Raw genomic sequence first — 23,334 nt, 5'->3', positions numbered from 1 at the left:
CCTGGTGTCGTGCCTTTAATCCAGTTACACAGGAGGCAGAGACTGGTGATAGCCCCAAACAAGCTGACTAGCTGGAACAGACACATAGGAGACCCTGCCTCGGTATATACAGTGGAGATACATATAATCAGGAAGATACCTGGTGTCATCCTCAGACTTCTACATGCACATACATAAAAATACACACACGAATGAACATGCTAGCTTGCACACACACTTCACCTTTATACACATGCCAAAGAAAATCTCAACAAGCTACCTTCTAATAGTAGGGATTCTTTTTAGATTATTAGAAAAGAAAAAGAATAGTTTGTTATGATAATAACTGTGACATGCATATTTGGCTTTCATTAATTACTTCAAGTGATTTGGAGTGCTGTAAAAACTTGCTATTTGTTTTCCCATCATTTTTTAAATATATAGTTTATCATTTAGTTCATTTCAAAATATCATTTAGATGAATGGAGACATATTTCAGATTTTTTTCTTGACTTGCAGCTTAACTTAGAGTAAATTACAGTCACAGATACTTTTTAAATATTTCAAATGCATGAAAGCCATCTAAAATCTTATTTTCTTTCAATTACATCATTCAGATTGGTAAATCACTTATAGTTAATTAAATTCAAAGTGTTTTTCATAGCATTGTGCCAGCAGTATACTCACAAAACACATGTTGGATGAAGAACTGATGTGATTTTTTTGAATATTTAGAAGTTTGGCAATTAGAGGAATTTACATATCATAGTGTGAATAGTTCGTTTGTTATAGTTACAGATTTTTGTATTACTAGAACTTATTAGTTTAATGTTAATTTGAAATACATAGTTGGTTAGTGTGAAGATTTCACCAGGGTATAGTTAAGTTGTTTTGTAACCAGCTACTGAGAATTTCATTCAGAAACTCAAGATATGATCCAGTTGTTATTCTGGAATATCAGAAATGGTAAGATGGTGTTTCCAATTTGAAATGAACCCAATCCAAAGTACACTGAAAATGTTGGGATTTAGCTTGGGGATAGAAGAGGTTAGATTTGTTTTCCAAGTCACTGATGGGACTGTTTACCCTGTGATAATTTTATCCTACTTAGCCACAGATTGTTACTCATAAGTTTTCCAATTTTTAATGTTTTACACCATTGAAGCAGTGAATTAATTTCTTTCCTTAGGATTTTCTTTGTCATACAACCTGTATTCTTTCAATTTTCAGACATATATGAAAGCTATATGGTTCATGGAATGAGACAGGAAAAAAATAGCCTGAGGAATGAAGTTTTTAGGGGAAGTAGAAAACTTTAAAATCTATTCTAACATATCTGTAGCTAGCTGGTATCACCCACAAAGATACTAACTTTTCAAACCTCAGCGTTCTTTATACTCTGAAACCATGGTTGAAGTACTTTGTGTTTTTAATTTTCCTTGGTTTGTTCTGTGTTAGATACTTACATTTCATTTGTTGCTTCTGTGCTGTAATTAGTCTGAAAGGTTTTTGTAATATAATTGGCAAAGTTTCATTTGTAATTTGAAAGTGTTTCATTGTCTCATTTAATAATTTTCATGTTTTAAAATCTTTAAGATGCAACAGTTGAATAACATGGATGAAGTGTGCTATGAAAGCGTTTGGAAACAAGTAAAGGCTGGACACCAGGTACACTGACTTATATTGTTTCTAGAAAATGCTTCATGGACAACTGTAGATTTTTCGATCTTCACTTAAAACTTTTCCTGAATTCCAAGATTAAGATTTATTTCATAATTGTTTTAGTCTAATGGGTAACTGTATGAGTCATATAAATATTCTTAAGTGATATTGTTATACTACTATTGATAGGTCATGATATTTTGTTTGCTATTTTATTAAGTGTTTAAGAAAAAGTTTGGCCTTTACATTTCTGTTTTTTAAATCATTTTAAAAAGCACAAACCTCTCAAAACTCAATTCACATTCATATTTTTATATATTAAGGTTTTTCATGATGTCATTCTCACTGTTTTCATGAAGTATATTTGAAATATATATGTAGTAGATTTTTGTATTACTTAATTTTGTTTGGAAGTTGAGCATTTGAGTCTGGGGTATGGCTCAATGGTAGACCACATGACTATTGTGTTTGAGGTATTGAGATCTGTGGGGAGTCAGGCATGGAAAGAGAAAGAATTAATCAGTTTTGTTTTTATTAACATCTCAATTGTCCCAAAATTCTTTAAAGAAAACATGAAATGATATTATATAAAAATTAACTGTTATCCATTTTTTGTTCTTGTTATTTGGGTAAGCTTTTATGGTTTTCCTGCCCCCTCTTCTGTCATATTCCCTGAGCCTTAGGTGCTGGAGTGTTTTGTAAATTTGTCCATTGGGACTGGGCTCCACAACTCAGCGTTTTGATTGGTTGTGGTTTTTCTCCATTAGTCTTGGTCTATTGCAAAAAGAAAACATAGTTTTGTGTACAAAAGAATCCTTTAACCCCAAGACTGAATCGTATTGCAGCTTCTGTATATGAGAAAAGTTAAACTAACCTGGGCCTGAGAACAGGAATAGATGCCAACCAGTGAACACCCTTTAAATATATTATCTTTTTTAAAGAAGAGCTTTCAAAATTTGTTTTTCTCTAATTTTAATAGAATGTTATTGGTCTTAAGAATGCTTGCTTGATTGTTTGTTTATCTTAGTCTGTTTTATGGTCCTCATTCCTTGTTTATTTTTATTTATTGTCCTATTTTGCTTTTTATTGTTTTGAGACAAGGTCTCATGTAGCCAACGATACCCTTTCATTTCTGATCCTCCTTGCGTATATCTCACAAGTGCTGAATCACAGGCATGGTGTCACCATTCCTGGGGATCTAACCCAGGATCAAATGAGTGTTAGACAAATCACTCCACCAACTGAACTGCATTGCATCCTCAGTTCTGTTTTTAACTATAAAGTTTTAATTTTATCATAACTGCTTTTAAATAGAAAATCAAGAATCCCTGATTATTTTAAAGTAATCCTTTTTCTAAGCTCTTAATTAATACCTGAAAATGATAATATTGTCTTACATTTACTAAATTCTCTCAGCATCTTCTGAGGTATATACTGTTATGCATAGTTGACAGAGATAAATGAAGTCCTGTTCAAAAAAAGTAATATATTGGTTGTGTTCTTGTCATTTAATGTATTAGCTATTTTGTGTCTGCATCTATTTAGATTCTGTGTTAAATAAAAAGGCTTCAAGATTTTTTTAAATAACAGAAGTAAAATGTAAACATATTAATGTGAAATATATAATAAACATGAGCTAATGAGCAAGCCAGAGAGTGAGCAGTCTTCCAGTATGGTTTCTGCCCTAATTCCTCAGTGATGGATTGTCACCTGGAAGCCGACACCTTCCAGATAAACCATTCCCTCCTCCAATTGCTTTTGTTTAGTCTTTTATTAGAGCAACAGAGATAAAACTAGAACATCCTGTTACCCTAGAATTAAAGAAATTAAAGTAATATTTCCTTTTCTACCACTGGTAACACTTACTGGCCAGATAATGGATACAGTCACTCCTTGACATCTTTACAGGCCTGGTTCTAGACACCCACCATAAAAAATACCAGAATCAAGAGGTTTTCAAGACTTTCATTTAAAATAGCATGGTTATTTGCTTATAATTTATGGACACCTCACACTTTAAATTTTCTCTAGATTTGATACAGTATCTATTACATGATAAACTGCAAATAATTGTTCTACTATATTTTTTTAAAGAGTAAGGCTGAGGTGGAAAGGCTTTCGAATTCACTGTAGATGGAAGGGTTTTTTTCAGGTGGGGTTGCATTTGTTACAAATATCTCTTATAAGCAATGTGTTAAATCTATGATACAGAGCCCTTGGATAAGGAATTTACCGATCATTATGCAGTGGGGCTGATTGTATTTGCTACATTATTATGCAGTGCAGGAGTGGTTCTCATTGGAACAGATCATTTTATAGGGTTCAAAGAGTAGAATTATTTTTTAGTGAGATAGATAAATACATATGCCCATATATATAAATATGCACATAAAACATATGCAGTTGTAAGTTCTAAGTGATCTAAGGAATACTTTTGTTGCTAGTACTACAGCCATTTTAAGGCCATTGGCTATAAGCCATTTATTTTTCCAAGATTATGGCCATCATCATGCTATTTATGATTCTTCAGAAATATTTATTAATGCTAATTTATAATATGATCATATTCAATATTCAAAATATTTCTTTGAAAAATAGAATATAATCTCATGCTAGGAAAAGTAACCTTTGTCTCTTATATTGTTGGATAAAATTTCAAATAAATGTTGTACTTTGGAGGATTTTAGGGAATTTTTTTTTGCATAGTTCTCACATATTACTAGAGGCCAATGTGTCTCCTTAAAAATCATGTTTTATAAAGTATAGATATGAGTTGGAGATCTGTAGTCAGTACAGATGAGATCTTACTACCAACTCTTTTCAGTGTAAATTCACTCACTGCTTTACTTCTCAAAGCAAAAGTTCCTGAGGGCAGGCTCATATTCTAGTAAATTCACATGAACTATAATAATTATGGTGCCTAATTAGAAGTTAAAAACTTGGCTGGAGTACCCAGGGAAGCCATCAGGTGACAGGCACTGGTGATTCTAAGACACAGGAACCTGGGAATTGAGGTTCACACTATGAAGGGAGAAGCTGGAGACAAGAATTACTCAGCTACCTTTGGTGTGCATGTCATGACAAGCAAGACTGCCAGTTCTTCATGAGTGTGTAAAATCAAAGTTGACTTTCTGTACTTGTCTAGCTGAAAATGCTCTGTGATGATTGTGTAAGTGAAGTTGCTGTTCGAGAGCCAACAGACAAACTTTCAAATTGGAAATTGCAGCCAGATCTGTGCTGCTTCAGATAAGTAGAGTGGAAAGCTCTGCCCTGTCAGCAGTGGCCTCCAGAAGCAGGTTTAGGCTGTATGCTCACAATTCCTGTTTTTGCATGATTCGCATTAACACTTCTATTAGGAGTTTCTTGAATTTTATTTTTAAAATGTATATATTTTGTGTATTTCTTCATTATAAGTGAAGTGATGTTGATTTCATAGTTTCTTTTCATAATTTTTAGTTTTTTACCATTTTACCTTCTTAATACAGTGATAATTTGTATATATTTCCAACAGTATTTTTTCTTTTCATATGTATGTGAGAGTGTGTATGCATGTGTTAATGTGTGTCCACATGTTTATATTTCCCACTAATATTTTTTTCTTCTCATATGTGTGTGACAGAGTATATATATATACATGTGTGTATGTGTGTATGGGCAGGAACATATTCATGAGTGTGCACATATGTGAAGCATTTCAAGGTTGATGTTGAAAATTTTCATCCATCTCTCCTTAGTCTTTGAGGTAGGGTCTATTAATCGCCCAGAGCTCACAGATGAGGCTGTTCTCGCTAGCCAGCTTGCTAAGTGGATCCTATTTTGCCCTTCTGAGACTAGAATTACAGGAGGGCTACCACACTTAATTCAGTTCTTATGGGTTCTAGGGATCTGAGCTCTGATCCTCTTGCTTATCAAACAAACACTTTAATCATAAGCCATCTCCCCAGCTTCTACTAGTCTTTTGTCCCTTCACACTTGCAGTTTTAATTTTGATTATTAGCTATAATCAATTATTAAATTATAATTATAATGCTTGTGTGATTTTATATTCACTCTTTTACTTAATGAATAATAAGGATTTTAAGTGTATCCACATGGTTTTCACAACTTCATTGTCTGCAAGAGAGAAAAAAAAGAGTGTTTCGGTTCTAATTTTCAGATGCCATATGAATCTATTCAGACGTTTAATCTGACATGTGCCTAGATACTTGCTTTGGATATAGGGAAAAATGAGCCTCAGACATGTTAAGCAGCTTCCCAAGGTCATATGGCTAGTTAAGGATACCACTATGACAGAAACACTTCTACATTGTTTGTTATTCTGTCAGTTACCTGTCTCATAGCTGCATGAGAACGAAATTCAACTTCAGGATAAAAGAATTTATTGTGGCTCAAAGGGATTCAGTTCATAATGTTACCAAAGGTATGGCTGTGGTATTGATTTGATTCATTCGTGTTATTAACCAGGAAACAGAGAAAGGGGACTTTCTGACTCTCTCCTTTCTCCCCTTTAATTCGGAGAACCTTAGCTCACCGGAGTGGATCCTCCTACGTTTGGGATGGATCATCCCATCCCAGTATAAACATCTCTGCAGTCACATTCATAGATATTCCCAGATGTGTGCATCCACGTGATTCTAAATCCAGTCAATTTGACTGTGAAGATTAGTTTTCACAGCTATTAATTATAATTATAATAGAATTATTAATTCCTCCATTGCTAAGTGTTGTAAATGTTTCAGCTTTCTATTACTAAAAATGATGCTTACTTTTTTTTTTTTAATTAAATTTCTGTTTATTTAGTTGCTGCTTTTCTGCTTAAATTTTTACTTAGTTCATTCCTTAAAATGGAATCAGAACAAATGCCATATTTTGTCTTCTTGCTATACAGGAAGGACTCTTTGTTCTCCAAGTAAATAGAAGCATTTTGTGGTCACAACAGACCTGAGAGCTTAAAAGATGCAGGATCTTAAAAACTAATGAGATTTCTTCTAAATGATGTTGGCAATGTAGTTTGGTGTAAGGTTGTGACTCAATGTATGTTTGCCACCTTAATTTTTTTCAGTTTATGACATAGTAGACAAAGTGGTGTTTTAATAGTGAAAATTTTTTCTTGATTTGCAAATATTTTCTCCTCACTGTGGTATTAGGCTTTGGTTTGGACATGTACTTACTTTCAATTAGAAAATTGCTTCCTCCCCATTTTCTTATTTCAACCTGTGACCTCGTGGTCCTTTGGTATACACACACACACACACACACACACACACACACACACACACAAAGAGGAGTTAAAATAATCACTGCTTATTCCCTACAGAGTGGCTTCTGTTGGCCTGTATGTTTACATTTTCAATGCATTTCATGACTTTAAGTTCCCTATAATTTTTCTTGATCTCTTTAATTGATTTTATTTTTAATTGTTCAAAATATGAAAGAACCATAAATAGAAATAATAACATTAAAATGTGTGTTCTGCCTAAAAATCTTTAAATCTAAATTTTGTTTTTAGGATGTTCCGTGCAATGTTCTTTTAGATTTTTGTTCTAGTAGGATAAGTTCTATTTAGAGAGATTGGCTGTGAGGGACATGCCATCTTCATGAGCTTTGTCATAGTGTAGTTTGACTGTGATGAATTTTTTTATCTTCATAGACAGCATGTTCTTAGTGGTATGGGGAAGACTAGAAATAGGAATGCTTTGGAACTTTCCCTGCTAGTTGACACTTGCCTTTAGTGTTGGTAGTATTATAAAGCCTTCATTTTGCAAAAATCTCCTGGGAAGATTGTAGGTTCTTACATTAAACCAGTCATAATACAGCTAATAGTTCTTTTGTAATGTAACTACTCAAGAGTTCCATTCTTTTCACGTCTTTGTGTTTCCTATAGTATGTGAATACCTATGGGGAAAGCAAATCTATAACTGTATCAGTCTTTCAGAAGCATTTGTCCATTTCTTCCTGTGTTTGGAAATCAATCTGTGATCATTTAGCTTGAGACGTGGCAGCATTCTACTGAATGCCACCAGCACCCACAATTTCACTGTGAGTATTTGGAGAACAAGTTGCTATGGGTTTTTATTTTGGAAGCTAGAGTTAGCAATTTCTACAAGTTCATCAGTGCTTGACTTACCATTACAATGTTTGGTTTGTCATTTTAGTCTTTGATACTGAGACTTGTGTAGGAATTTCTTTCCAGGATGCTTTTGGCCCTCAAAGTTTCTTTTTTCCTAATTAAATCATCTTAAGAGGTACCTTAACTTTGCTGTAGTGTTATATCTGGCTTTCAGAAGGTCAGCAAAGAATCTCAGTGCAGTAGAGCTGCAGAATTGTGTTTTTCGCTCATGATTAAGGTTGAAGTTAGTTTCTCTGCTGTAACCAACTGTCTTTGTATAAAATTCCAAATGTTAATTTTAAATACATGAGTTTGTATCCATCTGTCTGAGAAAAGTGAAGAATGTGAAGTTCAACATTTTGCCTTATCTAATAAGCAGACAGACCATTAAGTCTTCATAGTATTCTACCCACTTTTGATTGAAAACTCTAACTCTATGTGATTTCTTTTCTAAAAGCCTTTCTACCTAAGTATTTTATTGTGTATATAAGCATGATTAATTATAGATGTGTGGGTTTAATTATGGATCAATGCTAGTTAGCTAGATAGAAAGTAAGATTTGCTTCTGGAACTCTGACAGATCTAACTTCACATGAGCACGTTATCATTGAACAGCCAACTACAAATTCTGTGGATATACCTATCTTTGTTAGTAAGGAAACATCTAAATTTCAATCTTATTTTTCTCCTTTGTATATAACTTATCAGTTAGTATTCAGGAGTAATAATTATATAAAGCAATCTTTTCTTGTCCAAAGATAACGAATTGAAGTTTCCTGGATGTATCTCATGCCTCCCTCATTTTTAGCTTAAAACAGAAGCAACAAACAAACAGACAAAAACAAAAACAACAACAACAAAAAACAACCCTCCAGTGAATACACCTGGCTTTATTTGTTTCCTTTCTATGCGGTTGTCTGGTATCCTGAATTTCTACCTGGTTTGGTTTCTCTCTATACTTTGATTTTTATTATTAGGACAGTTATTTTTCAGATCAGTATTAAAAAGATTGAAATAGAGTCAGTTAAAGAAAAGATTGTTGATTCTTAGGCAACAAAGAGATTTTTCTGCTAAATAATTAACACTTTTTTAAAAATTTTTTCCTGTTCGGAGTAAATTAGAATAGAGAAGTCTCATGTTCAGAAGCCATGCTGATCCTCTCTGTCCATGCTGTTCTATGAGTTTCAATACCCCAGTCATCTAAACATGTTCATTCATGTACTTAATAGACTTTATGTGTAGCTTTGCTTTAAAAGCATTGACAACGGTAGGAGGCAGTTGTGTTCCACTCAGGCATGTGTGCTGACAGATGGAGAAAACCCTTTCCTGTTGATTTTCAACATTCCTACTCTGCAAGACTTCAAGCTCTTCTTGGCTACTGGGAAATTAAAAGTTGGCGGTTCAGCCTTTAATTTTGATCCATCTGCTCTAACTAATGAGACATCTCATTTGTAAGCTTCTCTTTGTGTTACCAAATGCAAGTACAGCTTTATCATTCCTGTTAATAATTCCCCTCCTCCTGTGTAACTTACAGAATGGGAAAATAATCGATGCCTTAATTCTATTGAGAATTTCTTCTTATACAAACTTTGTTACACTGATAGTAAGACAAATTAGGAACTTTCTCCAATTATAACATATTTAAGTGAACTTTTCACATCAAACTTTCAAAAGAAAATCTGCCTCCCATTTGATGGAAGAAAAGATTTGGTTAAAGAGGACCCAAGAACTTCAGCCATGTTAAAACTAAATGCCAATCTTTATTTATACTATATGTGTATCTTATCTTCTTTTCCTTATTGTTTACACATGTTTTTATTTCAAGTTTTGAAAACATCTCTTAAAATTGACTAGTAATTAGGTGAATTTTCTGTCCAAATGGAATGATTTTGAAGGGTATTTTGTGCGTGTTCTTGCTGTATGCCTGTGACCACAAAAGTTGACATCAAGTGTCTTTCTCAATTGTTCTCCACAGTATTTTTTGACTCCTTGGAGTTACAGATGGCTAGTCTTCCTTTACTGCCTACCTGAAGCTGGGAATATAGGAGTATACAGCCATGCCTGACTTTTTACATGTGTTTCATAGGTCAGAACTTAGGCTCTCCTCTTGCACAGCTACCTGAGCTACCTCCTGAATCCTTGTTTAACATTGGTTCTCAGGTTTATTCATATACAATAAAAACAAATTCTGTTGTTTTAAGCTTTCATCCAATCTCAGTTATGGGCATACTAAAAGTAACTCAATGTATTTATGTTTTCCACACAGACCTCTTTTCTGAGTTCTAGAGTCATGTGACCATATGTTGCATCTCCCCCTGGATATCTCAGTGGAAGTCATCTGTACCAAATTTATAATCTTCCTCCTAATTCTATGGTATTTTCTTATTCCTTAGATCAGTGAATAACAGGACTATAGATTTAATTCCATAGGCTCAAAACCTAAAGGTCATCCTTTTCTGTCTACCTTAATCTCTCACCAGTGCCTATCTGTTTTATCTTCTAAGAATCTCTAAGAGCTTCCCATTTCTCTTCTTCCCTTCCCATCCTGCATGTTCTCACTCAATCCCAGTAATCATTATTTATTCCCGAACTGCACAGGCCATTTCACAGCCCTTTTTCCTGCTCCTATTCTGGCCCTCTTCTAGTTTCTCTGCATACCAAAGCTCCTTCAGAATAGGTACTGTGAAACAATAAAACAGTGCGAGTATCCCACTTGAAATGCTTCGTTGTGTACATTACTTTGACTATTATTTCACCTAGTCCTTTCTGTCAGAAATGTTAAATTATCTCATTTCTCTGAATTTAAGATATCTGACTTAGCTCCTTTATGATAGTTATCATGTGTACCACAAGTTAGTTTATGTTAATATCTTGTTCTTTTATTTCCACTTATTAAGCCCTTGAGGAGTAACTTTTGAACCCTTTTAAAAAGAGATTTTCACTTTTCTAAAATACAGTTTTTAAGAGTACTCCATTGTAATCTTGAAATTTTATATACAGCAATTTCTTTAATAACCGTGTAGTGTCCTCATTTTCAGAGAGAATGCTTCCTGTGGCTGGGGAGTACTAGTGTTAGATTATCTTCAGTGCTGATCGTATGGTTGTCTGATGATCAATACCTTCTCATGATAAGCAAATAAGTGATATGAAAGAAAGACAAATGACTCCCCTTTATGTCACTCTTCCTGCTGTATTCAGTTATCTTCTGATACACTCAGAGATATACAAGTGTATGTTGGGTTGGGGTATTAGTCATTGCAGGCTTTTTCTTCTTTTTTGGTTTCATTTTATGTGTGTGTGTGTGTGATGTGCCTGAATGTGTGCATGAATGTTGGTGTATTTGTGTATGCACTGTGTGCCTTTGGAGGCCTGGGGTCAGTTGGGAACTATTTCTCAATTGCTCTCTTATCTTTTTCCTTTAGAGGCAGAGTCTCAGTCAAACCCAGAACCTGCCTATGTACCTATCTCTGTAGCCACCTTGCTACAGGGGTCCCCAGGCTCCACCTTCCAAGGCTGAAATTACAGGCAGGCTACCATGCCCACCTGGCATTTATGTGAGTTTTAGGGTCTGAATTCTGGTCTTCACGCAAATGCTTTATCCACTAAGCCATCTCCCTGCCCACATTTGAGGGTTTTTTTTTTTAATTGTAATCCAGTTTTAAACTGTTATTTCTGAATACTATGAAACCGTTTGTCATAAAGAGAAGTTTAGGAATTTCGAGGCTACAAACCCAGTTTTGGTCTACACTTACATACTCCACAGCGTTTTTGCTGATAATAGTGTGTGACTGGAGAAATTCTCATAAAGATTTCCTGAGAAATTTGTAAGCATTGTTGACAAAATTCCTTTCTTTATCAGCTTCACTGCAGCTGACAATTGATAATTCTTTACACTTTGGCTACCACAATTTTACTGGTCAATCGTTGCGAAATACACTTCCTGGGTTGCTATGCCACTTATTTTTCTTTGTATCTGTTTTAAGTTTTAAACTTAAAGAACAAACAAAAAAAGTGCTGTATAAGTTTAGGAAGAAAAATAAAACTAAAACAAAAAATTTTGTTTTATGAAACTGGTGTAAACCTAGGTAGAGCTCAAAGCTTATGTTTTACCCACTTCCTGTGACACAGTGCAACAATATCTCTTTTATCCTATGAGCATATCTCCTCCTAGGAAGGCAGGTTTTCAGATCTTTTTCTCGTTTTTTTCATCAGTTTCCCTCCATTCCCCTCTGTCTTAATTAGATTTCTATTGCTAGATTAAAAGCCATAACTGAACATAACTTGGAGAGGAAAAGCTTTATTTCATCTTACACTTCAAGGTAGCAGTCCATCACTGAAGGAAGTCAGAGCAGAAATCAAGCAAGGCAGGAAACTGGAGGCAGGAGCTGATGCACTCCATGGAGGAGTTCTGTTTCTTGTCTTGCTCCTGTGTGTGACTTAGCCTGATTTCTTAGAGAACTCAGGACCACATGCCCAGGGTCAGCACCATCCACAGTGGGCTGGGCCTGCCAACATCAGTGATTAACCAAGGAAATACCCAATAGACTTCCTAAGGGCAATCTGATGAAGATATTTTCTCAGTAAAGTCCCTTTTCCCAGATAAATCTAACTTGTGTCAAATTGACAAGAAACTAACCAGGCCACCCTCTTTCAAAGCCTATCTTTACTTTTAAGGAACAGAATGTGCAGCTCATAAAGTTGCTGTACCCTCTTACTGTGTACAGCCTTTCACCCTGTCACTGCTATTATCCTCACTCGGGCTATTTCACACTAAAAGTCCCTTGCATTAAGACAGTACTTACCACTGTGCTTTAGATGTATACTTTCTGTGCATCTTCACAATGCATGAATGTATGTTTTCTGATGCAGTACATGAAAGGAAAGCTAGCTTAATTACTTATATTTGTTTCAAAATTTTGGTTTTGAAAGATTTAATTGATGTGAGTAAAATATTTCTGCCTCAGAAATCAGATGTATTAGGTTATTTGCTAATTTATTGATGTAAAAGTATGACTTTAGTATTAATCTAGTTAATCTACAAAGTTACTTATATCAAATTTAATTTATATCATATATTTTATATATTTATTAACTTTGGTGTAAATGAAGCTATCTGAATGCATTCTTGTTTTATGCTGTTTGAATTACTTGTATTGATGCTGCAGCATAGACTTGAGCAGCACTAAATCAACACTTGCTGCTTGTTGTAATTCTCCTGCTTTTATAGCGGCACAGATAGTTCTCTGGACTATTATTTATTACCTGTTTATATCATAGAAAATTACACTAAATCCCATTTTTAGCTGTTTCTATCTAGTCCTTAAACAGCTTTTAGGTAGGTAGGTAGGTAGGTAGATAGATAGATAGATAGATAGATAGATAGATAGATAGATAGATAGTAAGTTAATTTACTACTATAAGCATTGTTCACTACATTACCATTGAGATCTCTGAATAAAATTATACAATGTTAGTATTATGGCTAAGTTATAAAATCTTGTGTCCCGATGACATAATTATCCTTTTTTTCTCAAAATTCAAAATAAAAAGTAGCTAAATATTTGAACATAGTTAACTATTGTGGGTTTCTTTGTCTTTACCTAGAGTTTTTACCCTTTATAATCACAGTATCATTTTGAGTAAAAATGGATGGGAACAAATTACACTTAATTTTATAAGTATTGTTCCTTATTGGGAGAATAACATAACCCTACATCTATTTCCATTTTTCTTGATATGATGGATAAATGTATTAGTCAGCTAACTAGGATTCTTTTGTTCCACAAAAAAAGAAAGTTTAAGAAATCAAAAAGAAGCTTTTCCAGGGCTAGCCATTGACAGGTGTTGGTATTTTTGTGTTGACAGCAGCAAAAGCGACATTGGGAATTTGGGAGCTGTAGCAGTGATGCTGTCTAGTGCTATAATCCTCCTGAGTCCTCTCCAGTGCTGGGACCCTTGCTTTTTAAGTGTTGCAGTTTGCATTCATTACTCTTCTATTGGTATGACAAAACACCATGACCAAGACAACTTATAAAAAAATGATTTGAGTTTATGGTTCCAGAGGGATAAAAGTCCATAATGGTGGGGAAGTGTGGTAGCAAGCAGCACCAGGTCAGAGCAGGATGCTGAGGACTTGTACCTTGAACTACAAGCAGGAATCTAAGAAAGCAAACTGAGAGTGGCTGGAGCATTGAAACCAGAAAGTTCACACCCCCAGAACTACTCTCTCTATCAAGGCCACACCTCTTAAGCCTCCTCAAACAGCACCACCAACAGGGAATCAAGTATCCAAATGCCAGAGCTTATGGGAGACATTCTCATTTAAACTTCCACATAGCTCTTGTGTAGCCCAAGCAAGTCAGCAATTTTCAGCCAATGGTGGTTGGTGTTAAAGTTCAATCCTTTGATGGCCAATATTAAGCCCCTTTGCAGGCCTCAGAAAGTAGCTCTTGACCCCGGCTTTGAGACCTTTAGCCTTAAATACTTGGCTTCTCACTGGAACAGCAGCAGGCAAGGCCTGCCATTTATTTTCTCTGAGTCTTTATAGGCTTTTATTCTTTCAGTCTCAGTTTTTGGTCTCTCTACTTCTGCTACCTTCTTTTCTGTGGAGGTCGCTCCTCTGTTGTTCCTGCTGCTTCACTTCCAGCTGTCATGCAGCCAGCCTACCTTACTACTTTGTACCAAGATCTTCTCACTTCCACTGTTCCTACCACTCTGGTGAATCTGCCATTGCTGTTCGTCTGCCAACTTTGTTTCTTTTGCCTTGGTGTTACCAACTCAACCTACACTACTGAAAATAGATGAAGAAAAGACCCATGGAAAGAAGCCTGTCAATTCGTCTTTAGGGAAACCCTTTCTTTGCCTATCAGTATTGGTGTTTTACCTGTTTTTCTCCCTCAGTTTCATGGTTTTGAGTCTTAGTTGAGATCCATCTTATATATCATCCATTTTGAATGGATTTTTGGACAGATGATATATATTGGGCTAGCTTCAGTTTCCCTCCACCACTTGTTAAATGAAATACTTCTTCTCTGGTGTATGTTTCTGACAGTGTTATCAAAGTTTAGGTGGCTGTAACTGGCACTTTAGTTCTGGATCCTCTATAATGTTCCATCAGTGTACATGTCTGTGTTCTTCTGGATAATATGATCATCTATTGTGATTCTACTAGCATTGTTCTTTCTACTAAGGATTCTTTTATATACTGGGGTCTTTTCTATTTCCATGTGAACTTTAGGGTGGTTTTTTGTTTTTGTTTCTAATTGTGGAAAGAATGTCATAAGGATTGAGATAAGGTTGCAGTGGCTTGTAGAGCACCTCTAGCATTACAGCATTATTCACAGTGTTAATTCTGTCTTTCCATGAGCACGGGAGGTCTTTCTATCTTCTGATGTTTTCTTCAGTGTGTGAAAGTTTTCATTGTATAGACTTTCTAATTCCTTAGTTTTGTTTATTGCTAAATATGTATTCTCTTTTCTTGTGGCTATACTACATGGGACTTTTCTCCCTAATTTTTTTCTTAGAAAATATGATTTTTGATACATTGAAAAACTGCTGATGTCTAGTTCCTCTTTTTTCTTACATGATCTGTAATTATCCCAGTTGTATTTTTGCAAATATCATGGGCATGTTTTCCTTGTTTGTTTCTTTCTCCTTTTTTTGCCTTTTTTTTTCCTAGTCAAGAAGGTAAATTGAAAGTACAATATTTATGAAAAAATGGGATATTTTTCATTTATATTTATAAAAATACCTAAAAACTGAAAGAGATAGTCAAAAGCCCATCTAAGAGTCCTTGGAATGTTACTGTTTTTCTCTTGATAGGAGCCTGGTAGTAATTAAACCAATAAACCTGACTAAGAATGTATAAGCCTATCATTTTATCTTCTCATCACCCAGTGAAAATACGAGGTTTACTTTTCAGCAAAGATTCACTATAAGTTTATTATTTGAGAAAATTATGTTTGAATGTTCAAGAATCATAGTGACTATTATCTAAGAACAAAGGGGAACATATTCAAAGAGGTCTTAGGAATATATTTTGTTCCATTATTTTCCTGAAATCAGAACATCTTTTATTGTGTTCAGATATAATGGGCTTCCAAGGTCAGTGGCATCTGTAGACATGAAATTGTTATCATCTAGCTCTCTAATGAATTACATTTGCATAATTAATGGGATAGTTGGTTTTGCTTAATTTGTTTTACACAATAGATATTGCTATTGGGGGCTGTTAGTAACAAAGCAGATGAAATATGGCTGTTTTGGAGGTTAGTAAAATATTTTTTCTGTGGGGTTGGGGATTTAGCTCAGTGGCCCTGGGTTTGATCATCAGCTCCAAAAAAAAAAGAAAAAAAAATATTTTTTCTGTGCGATACTGTTTTATATAAGAAAGGCAGCCAGGCGGTGGTGGCGCACGCCTTTAATCCCAGCACTCGGGAGGCAGAGGCAGGCGTATCTCTGTGAGTTCGAGGCCAGCCTGGTCTACAGAGCGAGATCCAGGAAAGACGCAAAGCTACAGAGAAACCCTCTCTCGAAAAAACCAAAAAAAAAAAAAAAAGAAAGAAAGAAAGTCTTCATTATTCTGTTTATTTTCCTCTACTGATGGCAACAAATCAGAAGCTATTTTAGTTGGAATCTTAGTTTTCAAATTTTAGTTAATTTGACATCTTTCATAAAGCCATGGGCCCATAGTACTTGGAATTTTAGAACTGATGCTTTTTTGGTCTCTACTGCACATTCATGTTTGTTTCTGTGAACTATAATAATGCATATAGTAGGTGAAAATTGAAATTCTAAAAGGAGATCATTTTCCAGAATTGTAGCTCTCTTAAGTGCTGAGAACCTTTTGCTTTCTGTCTCTACTACACTCCTGCACATACGTGGAATAACGTAATATTTATCCTTTTCTGTCTTGTTTATTAAAGCTTCCCAATGTTTTAGCATGTATAATAACTTGTGGCATACAGACACTGCTTTGTTTACCTTTTTTTTTCTTTTCTTTTTTTTTTTTGGTTTTTCGAGACAGGGTTTCTCTGTGTAGCTTTGCGCCTTTCCTGGGACTTACTTGGTAGCCCAGGCTGGCCTCAAACTCACAGAGATCCGCCTGGCTCTGCCTCCCGAGTGCTGGGATTAAAGGTGTGCGCCACCACTGCCCGGCTTGTTTACCTTTTTATGTTTGATGGATACTAGTGTTGTTTATACCTCTTGGCCATTCTTGAGGAAGCTCTGTGAACATTTGCATATAAATATATCCTTTGGGATATTTAGTTTTAGTTCTTTTTCTTATTTACCTTGGAAGGAAATGCAGTTCATTATATTCTGTTTAATGTATCATGGAATGCAAAAGTTTTTGACAAAAAAAAATGTGACAGTTTATATTTTCCCTAGCAGTCTGAGTTTTCATGACACACATGGTTAAACAAAAAAGTGCAGTTCAAATCAGACTTGAAAACTTCTCCATATCCTTAATGGCCCTATTTCTGTCTCTTTGTAAAAGTATGGTTATTCCAGTTGCTGTGAAGTGGGTTTTGATCTCATCTCCAACTCCAGGAAATAATGATCCAAATCATGTTTTTGTTCCTTATTGGCAATTTGTACTGTATACCTTTCTGCCAGAATTTTTTTTTTCAATTTCTTTAAGCCCAATTGAGTTTTCATCTTGTTGAGTTTTATAACTGTTACCACACACATGATTTGCAAATATGTTCTGCCATTCTGTGTGCTCCCATTTCACTCACTTGATGCTATTTTTTGATGCACAGATGTTTTTAACTTAATGCCCAGCTTTTCTATTTTTGTTGTATTGCTTGTTTTTATTATATTTAGGAAACAAGTATCAAATTTGAGGGCATAGAAAATTCCTTCTGTTTTCTGTTTTACTCTATAAGTTGTATAGGTATTGCTCTTAAATTTAGGTCTTTGATCCATCTTGAATGTTGTGTAGATGACAAGAGTACAATTTAATATTTTTGCATGTGGCCTTTGTTTTTCTTAATACTGTTTATGAAGAGACTGCTGTTCATTCCTCTTGGAAACATTCAAATAACAACAGGTGCCCACCATCTTGATCAGAAATACTGTTTCTGTGCATTGATCTTTTATCAGAGTCAATATGTATAATGCAACACAATCAAGCTATGTGTATTAGTCAGGGTTCTCTATAGTCACAGAACTTATAGATTGAATATCTGTGTGTGTGTGTGTGTGTGTGTGTGTGTGTGTGTGTCTGTCTGTCTCTCTCTGTGTGTGCATATGCACGTGTCTATGGAAATTTATTGGAATGACTTATAGGCTTCAGTCCAATAATAGCTAATTGTGAATGGAAAGGCCAAGAATCAAGCAACTGCTCAGTCCCATGAGACTAGGTCTTCTGTATATGTTGGAATCCCAAAGAAGTAGGCAAAAATGCCACTGAAGGAATGGATGTGCTCACAAGGTGAGGGCAAGCAGGCCAAGAAGAAGGAACCCTTCCTTTTTTATTGTTCTTATGTAGGCTTCCAGCAGTAGGTGTGGCCCAGATTAAAGATGTGTCTTCTTGCCTCAAGATCCATGTAACAAGTGTGCCTTCCATTTCTGGATTATAGTTCATTTCAGATATAATCAAGTTGACAACAAAGAATAGCCATCACATTATGAATGGGCCAATGTTTCACACACATAGAGAATTAGCAGAGGAAATTGAGCCTTAGTAGTACATGCCAGTCTTCCATGGCTGGTGGGTCCATCACTGTAGAGGATGTTTGGCATTTAGTCTTTATCCATCTCTTTTGTGATGCAGAAAAAAGATTATCTTCCCATCAGGGAAAAGATAAAGTGGTAGATTTGGCTAGGTTTCATGACACATGATTAAACATAACAAGGCAATTCAAATTGGGATAGAAAAGAGAGATTCCCACACAAATTTAAAAGCCCAGCATATGCTGTATGGACTCATTTTTGGTAGAAAATACAACATATGGAAAGCCCATTCTTTTGTTGCTAACTGAAGGACAAAACACTGTTTATGCAAAGTTGCCTTTCTCAAGAGAATGATAATCTGTTAAAAAATAAAAATCAGGGAGTGTGAGGAATGGCTCAGTGGTTAAAGTGCTTACCCCATAAGCCTAGGCACCTGAGTTTGGATCTCCAGAACCCATGTAAAAAGCTGTAGAAAGCAGCACTGTATGTAACACCAGCACTTGTGGAATGGGAGTACAGAGACAGGTAGACTAGCTGGAACAGTGATTGGCAGGTTCAGTGACAGACCCTATCTCTTAAATTTTTCATTATTATTATTATTATTATTATTATTATTATTATTATTATTATTATTGTAAGGTGGGAAAACAACTGAGCCAGACATCAAATGTTGACCTTTGGCCTCTGCTCATGGATACACAGGCACACAGATACACACATAAATGTATACACACAATAGATGTGAGAGTTTACTCTGTTGGCTTTCATTCTTATCTTATTGATCTATATTTTTATATTTATGCCAGTAGCCATAAGATTTCTATTACTACGTAGTAAATTTCAAGGTCAAGAAAGAGGATAACCCCACACTTAGATTTGTTGTTGTTTGTTTATATGTTTTGTTATTTTTAAAATGAAATTACATGTGAATTTAGAGTGAGTTTTTCTTTTTCTACAAAACAAAACAAAAATACTATTGGGATTTTAGTAGGAATTACATTGACTTTATAGTTTGCTTTGGGTAGTATTGTTACCTTAAAATTTTTGTCTAAAATATCTGTGGACATGAGATGTCTCTGTTTAAGTATTTTTCAATTTTAGCAAGTTTTTGTTGTTTCTTATCGTTTTCAATGTGCAAATTTTTCCCATGTTGGATTGTTTCTTCCTAAAAATTTTATTATTTTGGGTGCTATGGAATTCATTGCTTAATTTCTGCCTGTGTTGTTCATTTTGTAGAAATATATAAGTAATTTTATTCTTTTGATTATGTATGTATATGTATATTGCAATATTGTTAAATAAAACTGTTAGTTTTCCTGAGGGGAAGATAATATTTATGTACTTTTCTTGCATTATGCCTTTAACTAAAATATCCAGATAATGTGGTGAATTCATTTAATGGAAGTATACACACACACACCCCCCAATCTCAGAGGAAAATGTTCAGCCTTTCATAATGGCTATGTGTTTTTCATGTGTTGTTTTTACCATGTTTTGCCAGTAAGTTAGGAAAATTCTTCATGAAAGAATGTTGGGTTTTATCAAGTGCTTTATTTTTATTTGTTTGTTTAAAGTAATACCGACCTAGATAATCTTGTGGGTTTGTTCCTTTCTTCTATTAATGTTGTATATTGCATTGGTAGGCTTTCATAAGTTGGTCAACCTTACATTCTGGTACAAATTCTACTTGATCAAGATATACAAACCTAATGTTTCTGAATTTAGCATGTTGGTAAACTGTGGAGGGAATTTTTTGCCTATATTAATAATAGACAATAATAATGTGTATGAAAGATAGCATTGTTCCAGTCCAAGATTATATATTGTATTTGTAGAGTCACTTTCATTTTTTTTTTAAATTTAGAACAATTCTTCAATATTATTTTGGTATTTTATTTGATGTGTGTGTGTGTGTGTGTGTGTGTGTGTGTGTGTGTGTGTGTTGCCATTCTCCAGATGTGTGATTGAAAATAGCCCTTAATAGGCTCATAAATTTGGTTACCTGGTTCCCATTTAGTGGAACTGCTTGGGAAAGGTAGGGGTGTGGCCTTATTGGAGGAGATGTGTCATGAGTGTGGGCTTTAATACTTCAGAAGCCTCCTGCCATCCCCAGTGCACTCTCTGCTTCCTGTTTGTGGATCAAGATGTGAGCTCTCAGTTGCTACTCCATTGCCATGCCCACCTGCCTGCTGTCATGCTCCCTGCCATGATGGTGATATACTCCTATCCCTCTGAAACTGTAAGGCCAAATAAACCCTTTCCTCTGTAAGTTTCCTTAGTCATGGTGCTTTATCACAGCAATACAAAAGTAACTAATACAAAAATATCATCAACCTTGTTTGGAGACAGACACTAACCTCGATGGCCAGTGAGGCCTAGGGCTCCTAGCATTAGGTTTGTAACTGTGATCCACCATGCCAGCCTTGACTACGTGGGCTCTGAGCAAATTTAGCTAATATATGACTTACATTTTTTATTACATAATATTTTATAGGATGACTTAACATGGGTTTATCTGACCTTTCATGTAATTAAATTCATATTTTGCATTTTGAGAAAATATCATAGAATTGATGTTGGGTTGAGCTTAGTTTCTCATGTTGGAAGCATATGTTACTAGAATTTTCCAATATTGCTGCTGATTGCTTTTATTGCATGGTTTATTAAATGGTTTCTTTGTAAAGTTACCATTTTATCCTTTGTGACCAGCAAATGAGCATATATTAATACTTTGTGACTTAGCACATAAGGTGCCCCAGTTATGTTTCCACCAACTGCCTTTAGGATTTTTCCTGCTTGTAACTCCTCTAATTCTAATATGTATGAGAAAAAGCTGCTTTCTGCCAGTTCCTCGAATTGTAACGTCATGGAATCAGAGTCTTACTTTGTTTTATTTTTTCATTTATTTATTTATTTGGTTTTTTGAGACAGGGTTTCTCTGTGTAGTTTTGGTTCCTGTTCTGGATCTCGCTCAGTAGACCAGGCTGGCCTCGAACTCACAGAGATTCATCTGGCTCTGGCTCCTAAGTGCTGGGATTAGAGGCGTGCACCACTGCCGCAGCCTGGCCCTAACTTTGTTTTAAAACAAAGTGTTTAAATCATTTTTAAACTTGTCTTAGTTAGGGTTATTACTGCTATAATAAAACACCATGACAAAAAGCACCTTGGAGAAGAATGGGTTTATTTGTTGTATGATTCCATTGAAAGACAGGAACTCAAACAGGACAGGAACAGATGCAGAGGCCATGGACGGGTGCTGCATACTGGCTCCCCACGACTTGCTCAGCTTGCTTTCTTATAGAACCCAAGACCACCAGCCCAGGACAGTCCTACCGACAATAGTCTAGCCCCTTCCACATCAATCACTAAGAAAATGTCCTACAGGTTTGTCTGCAGGCCGAACTTACAGAAGCATTTTCTCAGTTGAGGCTCATTTCACTAGGATGACTCTAGCTCCTGTCAAGTTGACATAATGCTAGCCAGGACAAAACTAGTGACAATATTTTGCTAATAGGAGCCACTTCAGGCTGACTTATCTGTCCTTTTGACATGTTCACATAAATCTTTCATCCTTTACGTCTTTTCTTGGTACAATAGGATCATCTAGGCTAGCTCATCTTCTGCTTTTTATGTAAGTTGAAATTAACCTTTTCTGCAAGATAAGGCTTTTTTTTTAAGGATTTATTTGTTTTTATCTAATGTGCATGATTGTTTTCCCTGTGTGTATGTATGTGTGTGCACATGCATGCATGGTACCTGTGGAGGCCATTAGAGGGTGTTCGGAGATACAGATGGTTGTGACCTGCCATGTGGTTGCCGGAAATAGTACCTGGGTCCTCTGGAAGAGCAGCCAGTGCTCTTAACTGCTGAGTCATCTCTCCAGTCCCCTAAATATTTTTAAAATAGGTTATTAGAAAGGAGTAAAACTTTTAAAATGATTATTTGATTATTTGATAAATATCTTCAAAACATGGAGAGGCATGAGATTGTTGAATTTTTAACATTTTGTCCAAAAACAAATATAATTTTGAACAGTACCTTTTCATCAGAAGAGTTCCTTCTATAATTTACTTTTAGAATTTTCAAAGGTTCTCAGAGATGTCCCTACCAAGGTTGGTGCTTCTGGTCTCTAAAGAAGACAGATTTATATCTGTCTAGTCCATTTCAGTTGCTTTGTTATGTTCTTGTTTTGCTTTTCTTTTGTGATTTATTTTGTCTTTGTGTCTTGGGCTACAGAAAAAGACTTTGTTGGAGGAATGAATTCTACAAGAAAAACTTATTTTTAAACTTTCTAGACACAACAAGACAATTGCAGAGCATTTATGACAATATTTACAAGACCTTTGCAACCTCAAGACAGTAAACCTGTGCCTGGAGCTGGGGAGGTGGACACGATGGGCCCCTGGAGCTAGAGATCTGTTGGCAATTGATAGCTGCTGGGAGAAGACAAATAAACTTCTTTAAGTTTGTGACCCCCGCTTTGTCAACCATCTTCCAGGGAAGGCCTTACTCCAGAGAGTATTTGTAGAATACAAATGTGGTTTTAAAGAAAGAATATGAGGTCAGACAGATGGGGAGGTGGGATGAGTCTGGGGAGAGTCGTGAAGAGTATGAATGTGATCAAACAATATTGTATGAAATTCTCAATTAATAAAAATATTTAAAAGTATGTTTTAAAACTATTATCTTGTTTAACTGGTATAGGGTTAGTAGTTTGTGTCCTGTAGTGGTACCATATGGACTGTCAATTGAGCTTTTCTTATAAAGCTAGGATTTGGTCTACTTCTTTTATATTTTTTTTTCTTCCCCCCCAAAAAAAACGCTGAGCTTAAAAAACAAACACAAAACATTTATTAATGGAACATTATTATGCTATTTTGTTATTGAATCTGATAATAGAGTTTATC

General features: G+C 35.3%; 1 protein-coding gene across 3 annotated transcripts in view; it reads left to right on the top strand.

Moving 5' to 3' along the window:
* Ascc3 (activating signal cointegrator 1 complex subunit 3) overlaps positions 1–23,334 on the top strand; it is a 342,822-nt gene that overhangs the window by 139,448 nt on the left and 180,040 nt on the right. For 2 of the 3 annotated variants that reach the window (XM_059272425.1, XM_059272426.1), the window contains exon 13: positions 1,576–1,647. In XM_059272425.1, the coding sequence (XP_059128408.1) occupies positions 1,576–1,647 (72 nt within the window). Of the gene's footprint in view, positions 1–1,575; positions 1,657–23,334 lie in introns of those variants that run through there. The other variant, XM_059272427.1, reaches the window with a different exon arrangement.

The sequence above is a fragment of the Peromyscus eremicus genome, chromosome 8b (genome assembly GCF_949786415.1).
Source record: "Peromyscus eremicus chromosome 8b, PerEre_H2_v1, whole genome shotgun sequence".
NCBI lineage: Eukaryota > Metazoa > Chordata > Mammalia > Rodentia > Cricetidae > Peromyscus > Peromyscus eremicus.
The sequence above is the reverse complement of the archived record's forward strand: the minus strand, read 5'-3'. Positions and strand labels throughout refer to the sequence as shown.